The sequence below is a fragment of the Battus philenor genome, unplaced genomic scaffold (genome assembly GCF_028537555.1).
Source record: "Battus philenor isolate CCGP_79_NKW_IND1 unplaced genomic scaffold, ilBatPhil1.0.hap1 SCAF_2, whole genome shotgun sequence".
In the NCBI taxonomy this organism is placed as follows: domain Eukaryota; kingdom Metazoa; phylum Arthropoda; class Insecta; order Lepidoptera; family Papilionidae; genus Battus; species Battus philenor.
This window is the reverse complement of record NW_027181682.1, coordinates 13,329,572-13,350,273: the sequence shown is the minus strand read 5'-3', so window position 1 is coordinate 13,350,273 and position 20,702 is coordinate 13,329,572. Positions and strand designations below refer to the sequence as shown.

Genomic DNA, 20,702 nt, shown 5'->3' with positions numbered 1-20,702 from the left:
CGTTTGCGACGTTTATGTAATATAGTTTACAAGCAACTACAATACAGAGATAAACGCAAATTTTTTTTAGTATAACTAAAGTATTGCTATCATTCGCGTAAAACTTGAGCCGATATGAATTAATATCTAAACACCGAATGCTCTATGCATTATTTGACACATATAATGTTATTATCATATAAATAAGTATATTGTTTACTATTTCATTTACATAAACATCGATACATCTCTAAATTGTAATAGCAGTCACAAATGCGTACAATTTTTTATTTTTTTATTTAAGAGATTAATTTATAGACACATTTAAATACATTGCAAGATATCTAGATAAATATGCCTTACCTATGCGCTATTCTAAACATCGAGTTTAAAAGTGTAAATTAAAAAAATAACATTCTAAAATCAAAATTCTGTGTGAACTTTTTAATGTTTTTTTTTAGTTTCTTTGATTAACGACCGTCTAAGATATTGGAATAAAGTTCAAAAATCCTTTTTTACTAATTTCTCATTTTCACATTTATAAATACTGTTTGGTTATTTGTATTTAAAAACATAGAGCTTTTGAGGTGGCATAGTGTGCAAGACATTTTGCCCAGAATTTTTTACAAACTCGGGGATTCGGAGGGCTAGCAAATACACCATTTATTTTAGACTGCTATAAAATTCTACCCAAAGAGGTCGCTTAGGTAGGCGCTCTATGGTAGAACTAGGTAGACTTCGGAACGCTTTTAAAATTTTAATTCGTATTTCGAATTCGGTGTCGAAAAAACATCTTTATTTACATCAAAATTATAAACGTCGAAACATTATATATGCCTAAATACATTGAATTGGCGTTTCAGCTTCTTTAAAACTTAGTTTCTAATTCAAATGATTACAAATTAAATTTTAAATATTAATCAAAAACATTCAATATTTCTTTTTGGTCTTTGCGTTTGAATTTATTTTCCTATAATTGAATAATACGACACGATGTTAATTATAAAACTGTTACGTCGTGTATCCTTCCATGAAGATCCTTAAATAAATAATTTAAGATCATATACATCGAAAATACTGTTTAAAGTTTCTTGTGACGCACGCCGTGTCGATAACATTCAGTCGCCCGTAAGCACGATAGTTGGTACGGGTCCACAAAGCCGAGTCGGTGATGATGTTTCTTCTTCCAGTATCTGCAAACGACAATTAAATTATATCTATACATATTCTTACTTATTCTCTGTTGAGCCCGGGCGCTTTTACAGCTTTACAACAGATGTGTATATATATCTATCTATTTATCTATCTATAGAAACGCTTATGGTGATCTTTCAATCTATTTTTCCCAGTAAAAAATGTATTATTGTGTAATATAATTAGTGTTCCCAAATTAACGTAAATGCAAAATCTGGAGACAAGGTAGATAGTGGCTAAACCCAGACATTTTATTATAAAATATTATAATAATATATGTAACAAAAATTTAAAATAGTCTATAAATAAAAGTTATAAAATAACGATCATATTGATGAAACTAAATCAAAAAAAGTAAACCTTATGCACGTTCTCGGAGACCGCAGAGAGCCGCCTTCTCGACATGGCGCTAGTGGACCGATGTCTCCTATCCACCTGACTGCTGTCATTGCTTGCGCCACTCTGCCGTCTCTTTCTAACAGTGGACTCATCCGTATTCGCCGATTTCCTGGCTTCTAGCTTCGCCAATCTTTGCTTTGTCTGTCTAGCAGCGTTCTCCCTGATTATCTGATCAGCTCTCAGACGAAGTATCTGTGCTGCCTCTTTGTGATGTTTCAAGGCCGCATCCAAATCGCTCCGGGATAAGGCGAACAGGCTGGAGTAACCACGCGACCTGTAGATAAATGAACAAATTTATATTGGCGCCCTATGTGGGACCTTATCAATGTCTATAATCCGTGAAAATATAATTAAATTTGTATAATGGAGAATTTAACTGATCAGAATGATGAAGAGATTCGCTTTTATTTAAATTTAGAAAAATTTGACAGTTTTTTTTAATAACGCTTAGTGGTAATCGCGACTGGACTGATATTTATGCGCTGGCTTGTTGATTTTTTTGTACTTATTTAGCAAGAAAAAAAGGTTACAACAAAAATGTTACTTTTACTAAAACGGGTTTAAATAAATGTTACATAAATATACTGTAATCTCAATATGTTAATAAAAATTTCAAGTAAAAAATTCGGCTAAAAAATTGTTCTTTACGGCATTAAATATTGCTCTTCGACCACACCACACTACCTATGTGACGTTTTGTCAGTCGTTGTATTTTGTGTGACAGAGATAACGCTCTACGAAGCCGAAATTAGCCGAATGTCTTTTTCCAAAGGTCGATGCGCAATATTTATCGCCGGGTACTGTAACACCGTCGTATTTTACAAGCTTATTAGTAAAATATTGGAATAGTTTGAGTTTCTATCGTCTCTACAAATATTTATTACGGTTTTTCAATTTATACGGATTTTTACGACGTTTGGAATTCTGTAAATTTTAAATTTAGGAGCTTTACCTAACAGTAGCGGTGCGACGGCGTAGACCATCGATTCCCAACAAGCTGATCTCACCGAAAACGGAACCTTCTCGAAGCGTTGCTAATACTTCGCTTTCGTCTTGGGACATAACCTAAAAAAAAATATAAAATCTACAATCCAAATAATAATCAAATTTATTTTATTAGTTCAATAGAAAATATTAATAAATAGCATGTATATCGAAGTGATGTGATGAAGTGTTTTATTATATTATTGATTTAATAATATACTAATACTATTACTTACAAAAATATCTTTTACTTTTCAATGATTGCAAGACTATAATAATGTAATAATATTTTATATAATGCTTTATGGTGCACGACATTTTAATTTGAATCCGAATACGCATTTTTTTTATTTTGATTACGTTTTTTTTGATATCCTTTATGAAAAAAAAATTGTAAAGGAAAGGATCATATTGGAGTACGTATAGATAAAACTACCTCGAAGATGGGGATTTATTGCAGAATTTTTTTAAATAAATAAATAAAAACGATGTTGTTTATGACTCGGATTGTGTCGTTACTCACACAGCACTCTCCGCTCTTGATGATGTACATGTGGTGGCCGACGTCACCGCGCCGTACCACCAGGTCACCAGGTAGGAACGATACGGGCCGGAGCTCCAGCACTAGGTCGCGCAGCAGCGACGCCGAGCAGTCCCTGAACAGCTGTACCTGTCTCAACCATACGCTAATGTTTTACTATACCATTGTTGCTGCCACTTGTCCATTCATGTTTTAACACATTAAGGACCGCAAAGAAATCTGTAAAACTATATATCTGTTATTTCTAGAATCATCATAACTTTGTTATTTATGAAGCAATTTTTGTGAAACTTTCAGGAATTGTACAATAAGATGCATACCAGGTATTATCCCAAAAAATATATTTTTTTAACAGTTATAATAACTTTTTCGCTTAAAAAATGTAATCTATACGAAATTAATACACTATAGGTATTTTAAAAAATGGCCATTCAAATAGCAAAAATGCAATACAACGTGTCGGGTCTTTGAAACTAAGTTGTTTTCATTATGCGTTCGTGCATTTATAGTTTTTCATAGCTTCATCTGTTCTGATGCTACTAATGATATCGTTCCCTTCGGTGTGAATGAGACGAAAACGTTCCATCGATAGACCATGCTAGACTTCTGGCAGACTACGAATTTAACCATTAAGTTTAATACATTGGCTGTCGATGTAAATACACAAAGTAAGGTACAATGTATGACGTTTAAAGACAGCGTGTAGAACACACGCAAAAACTCGTGAACGGTCATTAAAGTGTTAACGACCGTTTACTAAATCGCAAGTACCAACCGACGTCAAAATATTTATCTTAGCAAACGACAGACTTTCGTACAATGACTGAAGTGCAACAGAACCATGACTTAAGCGCCTTGCAACTGTTGAAACATTCCATGATATTATCGCCGCAGGTGCAAATAGTTACGTAACTTTGACAAATACAAGAAATAAAAATACGAAACGAGTTTATCATTACGCTGAATTTCGTCTAAAAAAAAGTTAACAAATCCTTTATGGGTTTGAATGTGCGCACATATAATAACGTTTCAAAGATGTCTAAGACATTTCTTTTCTTAGTTTGAAATCTAAAATTAAAAGTATATTATGAAAAAATATAGCATTCCAGGGTTTTTAATTGTTCGAAATGAATTGAAACTTGCTTTGTTGACTCGTTAATATGGATTATATTATAATGTACATATCAAAAACTGTTAAATTTTATTTGTAAGAGCAGCGGCTAATTTTCTGGGTGGCTCTTCTCAGCAGATCAGCATTGTAAGCCAGTGGTAGCTTACTTTATACTTATAATATATAACTTAAAATAATCGACGATTCAAAAATGTCTACGTGAATATTCTGAATTTGAATTTGACAAGTATTTTTTATTAAAGGATAGAGAACCCTTTTATTCTTAATCCTCACTATACGTACTGGCCTATTGCAGTTATTGGTTTCTTTTAGTTCTTATATCATGCCATGATCACAATGATTTTAATTTGTTAACAGCAGCTGCCTTATATGGAGTCCCATTTTACAGTCAAAAGAAGTAAAGATCTAAAACCACAACTTGGACATTGACAATTTTTAACTTGTAATAATTAAAACGTTTGTAATTACCTTACTCAAAGTAGACATATGGACAGCCAGAGCCACGTCTCTCTTCATATTAAAAGGAAGAGAATTCAGTATTTTGGATTCGTCTGCAAGGAAATTGAATATATTAAACTAGCGTAGGCAAAAGTAGCACCTACTGTAGAAAAAAACTTTATAAGGTTAAATGCCTTACGATTAAAACAAAAAAACAATTTAAAATGCTAGCGTAATTTCGTTTTAAAATGAGAGTAGAATAACAGTATTTATAACCAGTTTTTAAAATATAAAAAAGACTGCATTTCCCTATTGATTAGTTGAAATATTTATTTGTATAATGTAACATTCTCATTGCGATATGTGTTTAAAAATTAATAAATAATTAAATTTAATTTTATGGGATAGAATGTATTGTATATACAGAGTGTGTTAAATGATGTGTTAGTTGTCAGAAATAAAGCTTTAAAACTTTAAACCTATTTCCAATCAGCCCTGCATAAATTTGTCATTCTGAAATATGTTACATAGATTTATAGTTTGTATTGGAACGCTACAGAGTAATAATTTCTAACATTAAAAAGTCTGCAGAGATACTTAACAATAATGAATAGGTAGGAATCATTACTATATTATCATAATGCTATTTATTATATCTGAAACATATCTGAACCATACATAAATTGATAACGAGCAATATATTCACTCCTTTAAAGTTTATACATCTATAACCAATCACCCTGTATAAACATATAAAATACATACCGAAGCATCTCTGTTGGCTCCATGTGTAGCGGAACCAACAGCCCACGCGATGTTGCAGCGAGCGCGGCATGCCCAGCCGACGTAGGTAACGCGCGCACCCATCCACAGACTTACGGTACTCCGTCTACATGATATAACATAAGCAATCAAGATCCTATTAAAATGTTCCAAGGGTGTCCAGGAGATGTGAAAAAATGTCATAATTTTTTTCAAAGATCAGTTAATTCCTAGACGAAAAGAGTAAGATTTACTTAATAAATAAAATAATGGTTTTTTGTTATGTAATTTTGACATCGTCATGAGATTCGATGGACAATACTTTCCTATAAGAACATTTCTCTTATAAATAAAAATCATTGTTACCCTAGCCCTGGTGGCCGTAGCTATGATATCTCTTATCTGTCCGATGAGCAGTGCAAACACGAACACTCCCATCAGCCAAGCTGCCGTCATGAACAGATACTCCGCTGTATTCTCCGGCTTTGGATTCTTACCTGGGAAAATATTATTCGAGTAGGCTGTTACAGGGACTTCTGAATAGTTAACGTTAAATGTCTGCCTACTATCCCTACAGGTAGCTACTCTACTATTGGCTCGGAAGGATATATAGTTAGTATATGGAATATAGTTTTACAGGGACTCCATGACAATAATAAGCCATCTGAGTGAACAACAACAAAATTTAATTTCTCAAATAAATATTTGTGTAGGTAGGCAGTATTCTTAGGTAGAATAATAAACATTTCAATATATGTATGGTTTTAAATCTCTCCAGAGAGAGATGTGATATTATTTTTTGGAATTTATATTTATTATAGCAATTTATCACTATTAATGATAATTTTCCTTCATAATAATAATAAACGACCTCCCGCCGAATATGCTTTAATCGGAATATGTATAATAGCTTTTCTAATGACAGCCCAAGCAAAAGAACTGAAAAAAATTACTTATGTAATAGTATTGGTTAATGACTATTTACGATTATCAAATGCTTATAAATGAGTTCTGAGAGGCGAAATTTGTGAAAATTAAGTCGATTTTGGGACAAAAGTCCGAAAACTAAGTGATATGTGAACATACCCTTTAAGAACAGGTTTGTGTTCTACCTGTATATTCATTCATAATTATCATTTCAGCCATAGGCAGACCACTGCTGGACATAGACATCGATTTCCAGTAGAGACAGTTGGGAATGCGTCTAGCGTCTTTCAGCGACCTTAACAAGTTCATTTGTTTGAGTCCCAAATAGGGCGCCAATATGAATTTGTTCCTTTACCCACAGGCCAGATGGTTACTGAATCCAAAAATTTTAACATGTCTGTCTAACTCATGGGTGGACATTCTACACTGCTACATTAAACCTAATAAAACGATAGAGCGAATATATCATTAATATAAAATAACCAAAAAAAAAAACTTACCAATAGAAGTTGCTGTTTTTGTTGCAAAGTAGAAGCATCTTATGTAAGCATTGCCCACGTTGTCGTACACCCAGCCGTTGGACCCCAAGCCGATATAGTCGCTCATGGCATAATAGGCGCACGCGTTAAGATGAATCAAGTAGAAGATGTAAAACAGAGTTTTACCAATCCTTACCTGGAAATTTTGCTAATGCTCATAACCTAATAATTAATTATTTTCTTGTATCCTATACCGTGCCTTCATCATTTCAGCTGCAAGACATACACAGAGGCCTAGATATAGGCCTTTTGGTAGCCTCTTGCATCCAGCCGTTCCCGACAACTTTAAGAAGGTTATCTTTCCACATACCGAGTTGATCTGCTTCGATACGCTTACCATTTATATTTAAAAAAATTCAAACATGGAAAACACATTTCCTATAATTTTACAAAGACTTTTTTATACGACTTTGTATTGTGCGTCTTATACAGATGAAATCTGTACTGAACTGTTTCCATAATATTAGTGTCGTTATTCCTAAGGCTTTCACAGCTTCATCTAACATGAGTTCACGGAGCAGAAGGATTCGTATATATTAGATCAAAACTTCTTTAGGGGATTTTATACTTACAACGTATGGAGAAGAGAGAACTCTGTCCATCGCTTGATGAAACTCCCAGAAGGTTTGCAATTTTAAGAGTCGAGGAAAGCGAAGAATCACTTTGTGTGTTCCGAAGTAGAAGTATAGTAAGTCTAGCGGGATAAGAGAGATCACGTCGAACTAGAAAAAAAAAAACTAGTATAAATATGACCGCCCATACATGTCCATTGAAAGGTACAGGCCTTCCCAAAGATATCTATGGTAGGATATAACATAATAGTAACACTTAGAAGGCGGGTTGGCGATCGCAGTGTGGTATTATGGTACGCAGAGGGCACTACTCTGCCCATCTTCTGAAAACTTATTTGTGAGCAATGGCAATCCCATATATGTAACTAAAGCATAAAGCGTTAATTATATATAAAACTCTATTAATCGGAGCACCGGGACTATAATCCTCTACCGCAGGGCTACTATTGCTGCTTTACAAGAAAATAATGACACAATTAAAATATAAAATCGACATATTCATTTAATCGCAATTTATACGCAAGTTACAGTGTAGTTCCAAACCCATACTTTAAGCATTTTTTTAAAGAAATGGGGCGAATGTATCTCTCTTTCATGAAACCTGCATTTTATTATTGTGTATATTTAGCGCGCTTTTGCGATATAACTGTGTAAATTAAATCTTAAATTAAGTTATTCAGTTATATGCATATAAGACGTTACCTTATACTGGAGTTTTTTCCTGTAATTCCTTCTCGTCTCCGCCGGGTCGTCTACCCAAAATCCCTCATGTAAGTACATGAGCCTGGGCTTCACGAGGGCAACGTCCAGTATGTATACCATATCGCAGAAGTAATCAGCGCACATCCATAAGGGAGTGTTCTCAGGCGTTTGGTAGGGAAAAGTGGCTCTAAGAGCTATGCACCACGCGTTATAACTGTAGCAAAATGTCACCAGAAGCAGCCAGCTGATGTAGCCACGCCCTGATAAATAAATAAATCGATTTTGTATACAGATAATACCAATTGCTTTTTTTAATATATGGCGATAAAAAAATGTTATTTAATTCCAAAGACGTTTTTTACAATTTTTTTTAAATTTTAATACTGATTGCCAATAAATTATCAATATTACATATAAATATAACGTCATAAAAATGCTGGAATAATTCCAATTTGAATAAGAAACAACTACAACATACGACTGGTTAAAAAAAAATTTGAAAATTAAAATCAGTTCTGCAATAAAATATTACACATATTAGGCATTAACGTTAATAAATAAAAAAAATAGTTTAATTACGAAAGTATAACATCTATTACCAATTTTTTTATTATTTTAAAATTCGAATAAAACTTTCCGCACATCTGATCATTTTAAATCTATGCTAACGTGAATAGCGTTTGTAGTGATCTCACTACCACTAGTCACTTTATTTAAATTGTTATTTGCCAAAATTTTTATTTACATTTATTTTAATAAAAAAGATTTTATTTACATAAACCTAAACACCTAAATTAATTTCAATTGTATCTACTTATAATTGTATATATGTATTCAATAAATAAATATTCTAGGGTCAAACTGACATTGTACGCAACATTTATTTTAGCAGTCTAGCTGCGACATATGCTTGCCGGCCGGCTATGTAGGTCACGGCCCGCCGCGCCCGCGCAACCCCCGCTCACGCAGTGCAGCGGCTGCGCCGGCGCGGAATCCAGTCCCGGTACGATTTTGACGCGGAGCGCATGTCAGTTTGCCCCTCAACTTTCTCGCACAAATACGTTGGTTTTAGTATAAGTTTTCCCATTCTGCCCTCGCACCTTCTATTATTCAAAAAAGCTTGCTAAGTACCCACGCACGCTCGCTTTAGTGGTGACCACCTTTGGAACAAATGGCGAATGAGGAGAACAAGAACAAAGGATCGGATGAACACGGAATTTCGGGTACGTCTTCTGGTGGATCTAGTGAGATAGCCGCATTGACCCGACAAATACAAGCATTGACGGAAAAAGTCGACCGTCTGTCGCGGTCAAAGTCAAAAAATCGGAATTTTTCAAAACGTCGAGGTCGTTCATCAGCATCATCCACTAGGTCTCACTCAAACTATAGAAAGTTCCCAATCTGTTGGTACCATAGCAAGTTCGCGGACTCAGCAAATAAGTGTGTCAAGCCCTGCGATTTTACGGGAAACGCAAAAGGCAGTCGGTGATGGCGGCCGACGACTGCCCGACTACCGGTCGCCTATTCGTCACGGATAAACGAACTAAACTACAGTTACTAGTCGATACAGGAAGTGACTTGTGTGTGTTTCCCCGTAAATATTTAAAACAATATCGCTCAAAAACAAATTTCGAGTTGTGTGCAGCGAATGGCTCAATTATTCACACTTACGGTTTTTACAACTTAGTGCTTAATCTAGGCTTGCGCCGTGACTTTTCGTGGAATTTTATTGTAGCTGACGTTACGAGGGCGATAATAGGCGTTGATTTCCTTTCACACTACAATATTATGGTAGATGTACGAAACCAGCGACTCATCGACGGCGTCACAACGCTCGCGACTGTAGCGTCACTCGCGAATACTAACGAGAGTATTTCTTCAGTGAAGGTGGTATCTGGTCACTCGGTGTATCACGACATACTTGCCAAATTCCCTGAAGTCACTCGTCCACACGGCGTTCATCGCACACTGACTCACAACACAGTTCACCACATCCGCACTACACCTGGGCCACCGGTCTCTTGCACACCACGCAGGCTTGCGCCTGATAAACTTAAGATTGCCAAGTCGGAGTTTGAGGCTATGTTGCAGAACGGTACCTGCCGTCCTTCAAAGTCTGCATGGGCTTCACCCTTCCACCTAGCCCCCAAGAAGGACAACGGGTGGCGTCCTTGTGGGGATTACCGCATGCTGAATGCCCGAACTGTACCCGACAGGTACCCCATCAAACACATACACGACTTTTCCCATTGTTTGTCAGGTTGCACAATCTTTTCTACCATTGACCTGGTAAAAGCCTACAACCAGATCCCCGTGCATCCGGATGACATCGCGAAGACAGCCATCACGACGCCGTTCGGTCTGTACAATTTCCTTATATGACGTTCGGACTTCGTAATGCCGGACAGACGTTTCAGCGCTTCGTCGATGAGATGCTACGGGGCCTGGATTTCACCTACGCTTACCTGGACGATTTTCTTGTCTTTTCTAGGGACCAGAAGACGCACGAAGATCACTTGCGACAACTTTTCGCCAGGCTGAAGCAGTACGGCATGGTCGTCAATACGGCCAAATGTGTGTTTGGCGCGCCAGAAGTCACTTTTTTGGGCTATCGCATTTCAGGTAAAGGTACCACACCCCTGCCGGCGAAGGTTGAGGCGATCAAGGTTTTCCCTGTCCCTAAAACAGTGAAAGAACTTCGTAGGTTCCTCGGGATGGTAAACTTTTACCGAAGGTTCATCCCAAGTGCAGCTTCACAACAAGCTCCTCTCAACGCGCTTCTCACAGGATCAGTGAAAGGCTCACATCCTGTTGATATCACTGGACAGTCGCTCGAGGCTTTTGAGACATGTAAAGAAGGCCTATGTCAGGCCGCCTTGCTGGCTCATCCCAGCTGTGACGCTAGATTAGCGCTTGTCACCGACGCGTCCGATAAGGCTATTGGCGCCGTCTTGCAGCAGCAGTCGAGGAACTATAGGTCGTGGGAGCCACTAGCATTTTTCTCTCGTGGGCTGAGTTCTTCTCAGCAAAAATACTCGCCCTACGACCGAGAGCTGCTCGCCGTATATGAAAGTATAAAATACTTTCGCCACATGCTCGAGGCCCGAGTCTTCACGGTCTATACAGACCATAAGCCGCTGATTTACGCTTTTCACAATAGGAAAGAAAACTGCTCGCCCAGACAGTTCCGGCACCTGGATCTGATCGCGCAGTTTACCACCGATATACAGCACATATCCGGTAAAGACAATGTGGTGGCCGATACCCTCTCGCGAGTTGCAGAAATTTCCCAGCCAGTAGATCCGGAGCAGCTGGCAGTCGCTCAGCACTCCGATCCAGAGCTCACTCAACTCGCAGAAGGCTCCACGTCACTGTGCCTGAAAAAACTTAAGGTTCCAGGCTGCCACACGGAACTGTTCTGCGACGTCAGTACCAACGTGGTACGGCCCTTCGTCCCCAAGATGCTACGGAGACGGGTATTTGAGAGCCTTCATTCTCTCAGTCACCCCGGGGCTAATGCAACAGCCAAACTAGTCTCCGAGCGTTACGTGTGGCCAGAGGTAAAAAAAGATTGCAGGAGCTGGGTGCGAACGTGTTTAGCGTGTCAGCGTTCGAAAATTACACGCCACACAAGCGCTCCCGTTGGCACCTTCAAACTTCCTGCAGTTCGTCCATATCGACCTGGTAGGACCATTGCCTCTGTCACAAGGTTTTAGGTATTGTCTCACCGCCATCGACCGCTTTACGCGTTGGCCTGAGGCAATTCCTTTGGCAGATATTTCAGCCGAGACAGTGGCACGAGCCCTACTCAGTGGCTGGATATCCCGATTTGGTTGTCCTGCTGACATCGTAACCGATCGTGGCAGGCAGTTTGAATCAGCGTTATTTAAGAATCTTTCACGCATTTCTGGATTCAACCACCGCCGTACCACAGCTTATCATCCGGCCTGCAATGGTCTCGTGGAAAGATTCCATCGACAGTTGAAGTCTGCCATAGTCTGTCACGGTGATGGGAATTGGGTAGAATCTCTCCCGCTTGTTTTGTTGGGTGTTCGAAGTGCCTACAAGGAAGACCTGCACGCTACCTCAGCCGAGCTAGTATATGGCGAACCACTACGCCTGCCAGGTGAATTTTTTGACTCAAAGGCAGACTATACCCTAGACTTGATGGAGTTTACGTCAAGACTACGGAGTATAATTCAGAGCTTGAAGCCTTCACCTGCAGCTCGCCATAGTGGTACGCGTCCGACGTTCGTTTTTAAGGAGTTAGCCACTTGCAGTCACGTATTCTTGCGTGACTGTACTGTCGGCGGTACCTTAAAACCCGCGTATACCGGACCGTACGAGGTGCTTCAGCGTGACGATAAAGTTTTCGCTATCCTGGTCAATGGTAAAAAAGTCACAGTATCGGTAGACCGAGTTAAGCCCGCTTACATACTACGTGACACAGACACCACTCCATGCACACCTACTAAACACACAACACACACAGCAACACATTCAACTAATTCCACTCTTACAACACAGACACAATCACATGACACACGCAAACACGATACAAAAACACATGTGACACGCTCAGGAAACCAGAGCTCACCAGATCCTGAGAAAAATACTCACACTACGCGATCTGGACGAAAAGTAAGGTTTCCTAACTATTATCGCCCTTGACGGTCTCAAGGGGGGGCTGATGTAGTGATCTCACTACCACTAGTCACTTTATTTAAATTGTTATTTGCCAAAATTTTTATTTACATTTATTTTAATAAAAAAGATTTTATTTACATAAACCTAAACACCTAAATTAATTTCAATTGTATCTACTTATAATTGTATATATGTATTCAATAAATAAATATTCTAGGGTCAAACTGACATTGTACGCAACATTTATTTTAGCAGTCTAGCTGCGACATATGCTTGCCGGCCGGCTATGTAGGTCACGGCCCGCCGCGCCCGCGCAACCCCCGCTCACGCAGTGCAGCGGCTGCGCCGGCGCGGAATCCAGTCCCGGTACGATTTTGACGCGGAGCGCATGTCAGTTTGCCCCTCAACTTTCTCGCACAAATACGTTGGTTTTAGTATAAGTTTTCCCATTCTGCCCTCGCACCTTCTATTATTCAAAAAAGCTTGCTAAGTACCCACGCACGCTCGCTTTACGTTTCTATGAAAAAAAAATAGATAAATGTTTTTCAAATAAAATATATTTATTTTATAACAGGTGAAAATATTAAAGATTTACTTAAGGAAAGAAAACAATCCTTACGTTAATAATTACAATCGATACGCTAACAAGAAAAAGCGCCGCTTCGTTTCTCTCTCTCTCTTCTCTTCTTAGTCTACAGCAAAGCTTAGGCCTTCCCAAAGGTATCTACGGGGAAATATGCCATAATCGCCACGCTTCGCCAGCGGATTGGCGATCGCAATGATATCACACTATGGTACGCATAGGCGCAGTGGGAATCCCATATAACTAATGCACAAAGTATGAATTATTTAACATTGTATCCCGGGAATCAAACTCTCGAAATACGATCGCACGTCTCAGTCCTCTACCGCTGGGTCGCCACAGCTGAACTGCGCCGTTTAATTACATTATATTGGCACCCCGTAGAGTATTAATAAACGATTAATATATCTTTAACTGTGTTGCAATGGTAACTATCCTTCAGTGGTTAAAGTTTCTGTTGTCAAAATACAGCGTGTTAACCCATAATTAGAATTAAAGAACGTTCGAGGCTTTCAGAATACTGGATGACCATATCTATAAGAGATTCTACAATTTATTCTTTTTGCCAATGATGACAAGTCAGAATAAATTATGTTAAGGGGACCAGAAAGTAATGTCGTTTCTGTCGAAATATTTTACAGAAAAACCGTTTGATTTTTACCGTTCCGACATTGAAAATTTATATACTAGATAGCAAAAGGTTGTTGATAACGAAAGTGAATATATTGTGATTAGAAATAAAAACTTGTTCAAAATGTAACCGTGAAAATTTATGTTAAGAAAGCGACTTTACTTTTCAGATCCCCTAATAGGATCTTATTTAGGATACAAATATGAGTTTTATTAGTATTAAATTCTCACCCTGTGGATCGATCGGAATGAATGGATCGCATGATGCGGGCAAAGTTAAACCTTTACACTTTTTGTTGCGACTCGGCGACGACGGCACCGGACTTTGCGGCGTTTCCACAATTTGCACCGATTTTCTATCAGGCGATGTTCTACAATAAAATCGTTATTATTGAAAACAGAGTGTAAAAGTTTTTTTTTTACCGTTCAGCATACAGAGTAGAACATTTAACTAAAATTTGTATGGGAGCGCTGTTAGATTTTAAAGTCCATAGCTTTAGATTTTCTATGTGTTAAAATCCACGCGTTAAAGGCATATTATTAAGATATGTTATAGTAAAAAGACATCTTTGATATAACCAATGATCATAAGCTTTAGTAATATTCTGATCTTTATATATTCTTAATATTCTAGATCTGAGCTGTCATTTGACTTCTGTAAAAATTCTGGAAAAGTTTTAAGACAAGATAACACATATAATTTCGTATGCTTTGTTATAGTTTACAAAGACAATTGAATTACAAACCGTTTAAGGAAATTATCCACTATCTGTGCATTCTTAAGATCTTTTAACTCAGTTTCTATCTCCTTAACATCGTTTTTTGGTTTAAAAGTTGGTGGGGGACTACCAGGAAACAACCTGACCTTCTGCAGGGGAAAAATTCTGAAAAAAATGATAAAACAATCATCTATATTGTTGAACACGCATTAATCTTGAAATTTATAAACATTGAATGGCAAAACTAAAAAATCTTGTCTAATTTGGTTGTACATATGTTATAAAGGTATATTTAATAACAATAAATATCATAATTACATTTACTGTAGTAATATGTGTTAAGTTTATACCGATAATAGAAATTATTTTAATAATTGATTTTTTAATCATCATAATTAAACTGTTATTATAAGTCTCTCGCTTCGGAGGCCAAGGCCCACTTTGGGTCACTGAGCCAGCGGAGTAAGTAAGTAAACTGTTAAGAGGTGAGAAAAGTTTAGTGGAAATGCTGTTATAAATGATTATTGTAATAATGAATAATGATTTTTAAAATATTCCATTATGTATTTTATAATAAAACCTTACCTTTTATCCCTGTATTGTCCAGTGTCATCTTTAATATTTGTTTTAGTTTCAATATTAGAAACAGTTTTGGATAATCTGTGAACCAAAAAAATAATATTGTATGTAATTGTAGTCTTGTAAAATTAAATTTATTTCTCAAATTCGGATATTATTTTTCAAACAACCTAATTATTAATGCGGAAGATAAGAACATGTATTTAAAAGTATATATTATACTTTATTACACTTCACATGAAAATGGTTTATTTCTAAATATTAAAACATAAATTTAGCGTCCAAATTATTGATTCTGAATTGTTTCACGTGTTTAACATTTTTATAATTGTCTTGTTTGACATTTAACTTTATATTTAAAACTTAGAAAAAGTTTGAGATATCTTAAGTTTTTTTTATTTATAATTTTATCATTTGTCTGTCGCTATTTTTACAAAAGTATTTAATTTTTGGAGTATTAATCGTATGCTGTGTGCTAAAAACTTGTACTTTAAACTTACATGTGATGAGTGGGCGAGGATTCCGGGGTGCACCAGGAACCATAGGTCCCCTTCAACGTGTTATGCGTATGAATTGGCTTCGAAGATGTTGGGTGCACAGTGTGCTGAAAGGCAAATGTCGATTTTTATTATTTCCTTATAATAACAATTAAAACGCCCTTCGTCACAGTCACATGTGGTAACTTCGCCACAGATTTAAATTTTACAAAATGAAATGCGCGTCGTAAGGCTTATTCTAGGTACTTCGATAATTAAGAAAGAAATAAATGCACTTTCTAAGTAAGAAAAGGACCAATAATTAGCCACTTCCGCACATGCTGTGGTAGTCGTGCAACAAAGTGCACTAACCGCGAGTCCGCTGATAAATGCGTATGCGGCAAACAATGCGAATCACACAACCGCCACCGTCAAATTACTCAACACGTGTTTAACCCCTCCATGGGGCATCTTCAGGAATGGATGGAATGGAGGCGAAGCACAATGCACTTTCAATGATATGGCAAAAGTGCATTTTTAACAACATTCCAATATTTTATTTTTTCTCGAATTACACGTTTTTATTGTATATGACCTCTTGTTGTCTACATAAAAAGAGCAAGAAAACTTGAAAAAACTTTTGATCACCGAAAAATGGACCAACAGCGTTTATAAAGCTGGAGCCGCATGCGCTGGTCCGATCAATTACAATACCACAGCAGTCGATCGCACTCCGCCGAAGAACCACATAGATGATCTAACATAGTGCAAAGACTTAAAATGGGCACGATCCTCAGTAGGGAGAGATACGACTCAAAGAACGATGTCCTATAATACTAATGTTATTTTTTTAAATCCAATTTACATTATATCTCGTTACGTTTGATTTGAGTGGCGTGCGATGCCATGCCGTCGAATATTATATGAAAACTTAAGGAGTGGCCATCGTTTATGATTTAACGACTGCGAATAAAACTGCTCGTAAAATGGCATTGTTTGCGCTGTTGATATTTATAAGTGTAATAAGAGTATGTCGTCGTAAAACGATCAGATGATTAAATTAAAGAAGATTAACGTAGACAGATGAGTTAGATTTTTTTTAATGCATATATCATTTTTTAAAAATCGAATCATGCGCATTTAAACATTGGAATTTTATTTTATGAATAATAAATACACTGATATGGATGGATTATGGCAGCGCGAGATGTTTCGGGGAGACCTTTGCAGGAGGCGTTTATCGGCAGACATGATGATGAAACTTCATGAATAACATAAATAAACTTCATAAAATTCTTTAGAAATTAAAATAATAATGTTCAATATACAAGAGAAAAAAGTATTCCTTTTACTTTTCAAAAGAAACTAATACAAAGACCGTGTTTATACATTGTAACTTGGGACACTCACTAGGTTATATCACATTCTTGAAAGCTATGCCTACACTATTAATTAAATCTTAGCATTATAATTATGATGAAACTAAAACCAAGACCTAATATAACAAGATTTTTAAAGAAAACCGAATGAAATACTAACTAAAATGCTTTACCGCGTTTAGACTAAATCTTATGTGTGACTTGAAAAATATACTAGAATTAGATGCGGTATTACCGGTAAAATTAGATTACATAACTGAACACCACAAAAATACCACATGATTACGGTGAATAGGTAACTACGACTGTCAACAAAATAAGTACAAATAAATTCATATGATGTAAATTTGTAAGCGGTGGAGTTTCGTACCTGATAGAGAGGTATAATCTCTTTATAACCTATGGAAGAATTAAGGTATATTATTTCTGGAACTTTCTTCCAAAGCAGCACTAGATCATTAAACATAAATACGCATATTGCAAGGAAATCTCTTTAAATCTGCTTCGTGTGTGTCAGTGGTACTCGCACAGATAAATACTAAAAATATTGCGATTTTTTTCTAATATAATAAAATGTTTTTATATTAAGATCAGAATTGAACGTTCTCATCAATAATTCAATCGACTGTAGTTACTGTATACGTGCCGGTATAGGAAAGCACTTAGTGACGTTTCTGTATTCAAATCACAAGCCGGCTGACACGTTGGGAGGTTAATGGTACGTCCTCGCGGCGATTCCACCTGCACCGCTCTGACATTCAACAATCAAATTATCGCTTTGATGGTGAACTCATTTGAATATGGACACAGATGTAATCATGTGAAGGTCGTATCTTGTATTGTAGTTGTTTGTAGTGTTGAATTGTAATATTAAAAAGAAACGGAAATGCTGCAAATATGTTATTGTTGAGGTTTTTTTAATCCGTTCTTCCATAAGTGATGTTGGGACAAGGCATTTACATTTATTTTTAATAATTCTTTTCACGTACTCTTTTATATCTTTACGCTTCTTTTATTCTATAATTCTTAAGCATTACTTTACATACTTTTCCTTTCATGCATCGCCTCTCTTCCTTCACCTCGTTCCTCAAATATCACAGGTTAAGATAATTTTTTTAGCTTTAGTTCTTTCTGTTCTTTGGTTTTTCGTACTATATTATCGTATCTCGAATAGAATCAAATTAAACCAAAAATTATAATTTGATAAAATTTATTACTATCATCATTTTAGTAACAGGATGACCACTGCTTGACATAAATCCCTCCCCCCTCATAGATTTACAATAAGACCAGTTGGATGCGGCTTGCATCCAGGTTTTTCGCCGACGTTAACCAGGTTGTTGGTACAGGTTATGGACGGACTTCTTACGCTGTGCTTACTAGTCCTTGGTTTCCACTCCAAAACCTTAAGACACCAGCGGCGATCTGTTCTGCGTGCTATGTGGTATGACCGTTGTGTCAGCCCATAGACTCAAGACATAGGCCTACCTCAAAAATATCTATGGGGGATGTATTATAATCGCCACATTTTTTGACAGGTTGGGGATCACAATGTGATATTATGGTACTTAGAGGGCGCTGCTGCTCATCTTCTGGAAACCTGTCCGTGAGCAGTGGTAATCCTTCATAATTGTTGCACAAAGTGTGATTTATATTAAATTGTATCTCAGTCCTAATCCTCTACAGCTGGACTACCACTATTCAACTGTGGTTTACCCAATGTCAATGTAACTAGCCAATCCGTCGGCCTAACTATCAGTAACTTCATTATTACTTTTTAGTCATCGTCAGATTGATGCTTATAATTAGGAAAAATATTACAAATAACAACTGTGAACTTCAAGGCTGTTGTGTTATGTCGTATAACATGTTTGTCTCGGCTTTAACAGATTTAAAAAAAAAGTTATCAGATCATTGAGCGTCCAAAGTTTGGTTAGAGATTCTGTTTTGGATTTCCGATTTTTCCACTCCCCGATAAAACTGCCGGAGTAACATAATTGGTCCGCAGGCGCGTGTCGGGCAATAAACATGTCTATTTTATAATTTGCCGCGCCTACTCCACTACAAGTATTAACTAATTATGTTTACCCATAATACATTAACACTTGTATATAGGACATTAATCCATCTTTGAAGCTCGCTAATAATTACGGTTTTTTTAATATTATTATTCCAAAATTTCATTCTACGATGTAAGAAAATAATTTTTCGCATTCTGGAATAAAAATGTGAAATAGACTCGTAATATGCTTTTATTCCGGTAAGCCATGGGATTTCTCACAGATGTTCAAAAAAACCCCTTGAAAGCGACCAGTAACTAGTTTTCCAACCTCCAGCCGGTTGACTCGTAGGTGGATGTTCTACTCTGCAATGCCGAACCATAGTCTTTACTTCAGAACTCCAGTGGCCTCTACCATTTCTACTTGCCGATCTGCTAAGCTATATCGAAACTTTAATTTCGATTTCCGATTCGATTTCGTTCAGAAATACCGTGAATAATTTTCCCCATGGCTCGTTGAGCGAATGAGCAAATGGTTGCCAACTTCATTGTATAACGACAGATATAGTAACCGGAATATTTCCTATAAAGATCTAATACTATTGTTTATAAACATATACTATAGTATATTAATGAAGACATTTAAAAAGTATGCAGAAGTCAAAAAAATAAAGAAACATTTTCGCTTGCTATTTACATATAAGAACAAAAATCGCGTGCTAAGAACTAATCTAGCGGTGACTTTAGCTAAAACTAGAGCTTAATTGCAAAGTAGCAACTTCGGACTATTAGTTTCGATTAAATAATCCTTACTAACGTATTGACATGACAACACTGGGATTCATAATTATGGAAAAATTAAAAAAAAGCTAATTTGTAGTTTGTAATGACATATACACAAAAAAAATAATAATATTGTTACGAGTTACAAATAAGAAATCTACCCGATAACATTAGGCTTGAATACTTCGTTAGCTCCGAAAAACACAGTTTAGATTAATTTCTGATGTATTTATTATATACATTTTATTCGTCCGGCATCGATATTGAACAAATATAGTGACGGTGGGGAATCATGTCCGATTATAAAAAACATAAATTTAAATAAAACATTAAAACCAACTATTATCTAATAGTAAACACTGTTATTAGTGAATAACACTCTTTTAACAAATTTTATTAGAACTTTCTTTAATATATCAATGAATATATAGTTGTTAATAAACAAAAGGGGAAACCATAAACTAGTTTTTATTTTTGTCAGTTAACTTCTATATTCAGTACACTTTTTTAATTTATATTTTCATTTTACACGCAATCATAAATTATTTTAAGGAAAAATCTGATATATAAAAATAAATTACGAAAGTAACTCAATAAAATAATTAAGCTTACCACCTCAACCGAGATTTCCATATTAAATAAAATAAAAATCAACACAGAACCGACATCGCGTACGTCAAAAACATTTTTGTCGATCGACGAAATACGATTTCCCGCGCGCGTTGTTTATGAACGTTC

The 20,702-nt window shown here is 36.4% G+C and overlaps 2 protein-coding genes across 2 annotated transcripts; both read right to left on the bottom strand.

The window, feature by feature from the left end:
- Positions 1-931: 931 nt before the first annotated feature.
- LOC137922342 (cyclic nucleotide-gated channel beta-3-like) lies at positions 932-14,395 on the bottom strand. The gene is made up of 11 exons (XM_068765326.1): positions 14,261-14,395; positions 8,170-8,429; positions 7,468-7,617; positions 6,857-7,031; positions 5,796-5,926; positions 5,433-5,556; positions 4,698-4,780; positions 3,080-3,226; positions 2,525-2,637; positions 1,534-1,846; positions 932-1,172 (listed from the first exon to the last, which is right to left on the bottom strand). Exons 2-11 carry the CDS (start codon positions 8,311-8,313, stop codon positions 1,098-1,100), a joined length of 1,455 nt encoding a protein of 484 aa, XP_068621427.1. The 5' UTR covers positions 8,314-8,429; positions 14,261-14,395; the 3' UTR covers positions 932-1,097.
- Positions 13,831-20,700, bottom strand: LOC137921964 (uncharacterized). Its single transcript, XM_068764771.1, has 6 exons — positions 20,577-20,700; positions 15,828-15,931; positions 15,334-15,408; positions 14,776-14,913; positions 14,261-14,400; positions 13,831-13,853 (listed from the first exon to the last, which is right to left on the bottom strand). The coding sequence occupies exons 1-6, from the start codon at positions 20,595-20,597 to the stop codon at positions 13,831-13,833; spliced, it is 501 nt and encodes a 166-aa protein (XP_068620872.1). The 5' UTR covers positions 20,598-20,700.
- Between the last annotated feature and the right edge of the window lie 2 nt (positions 20,701-20,702).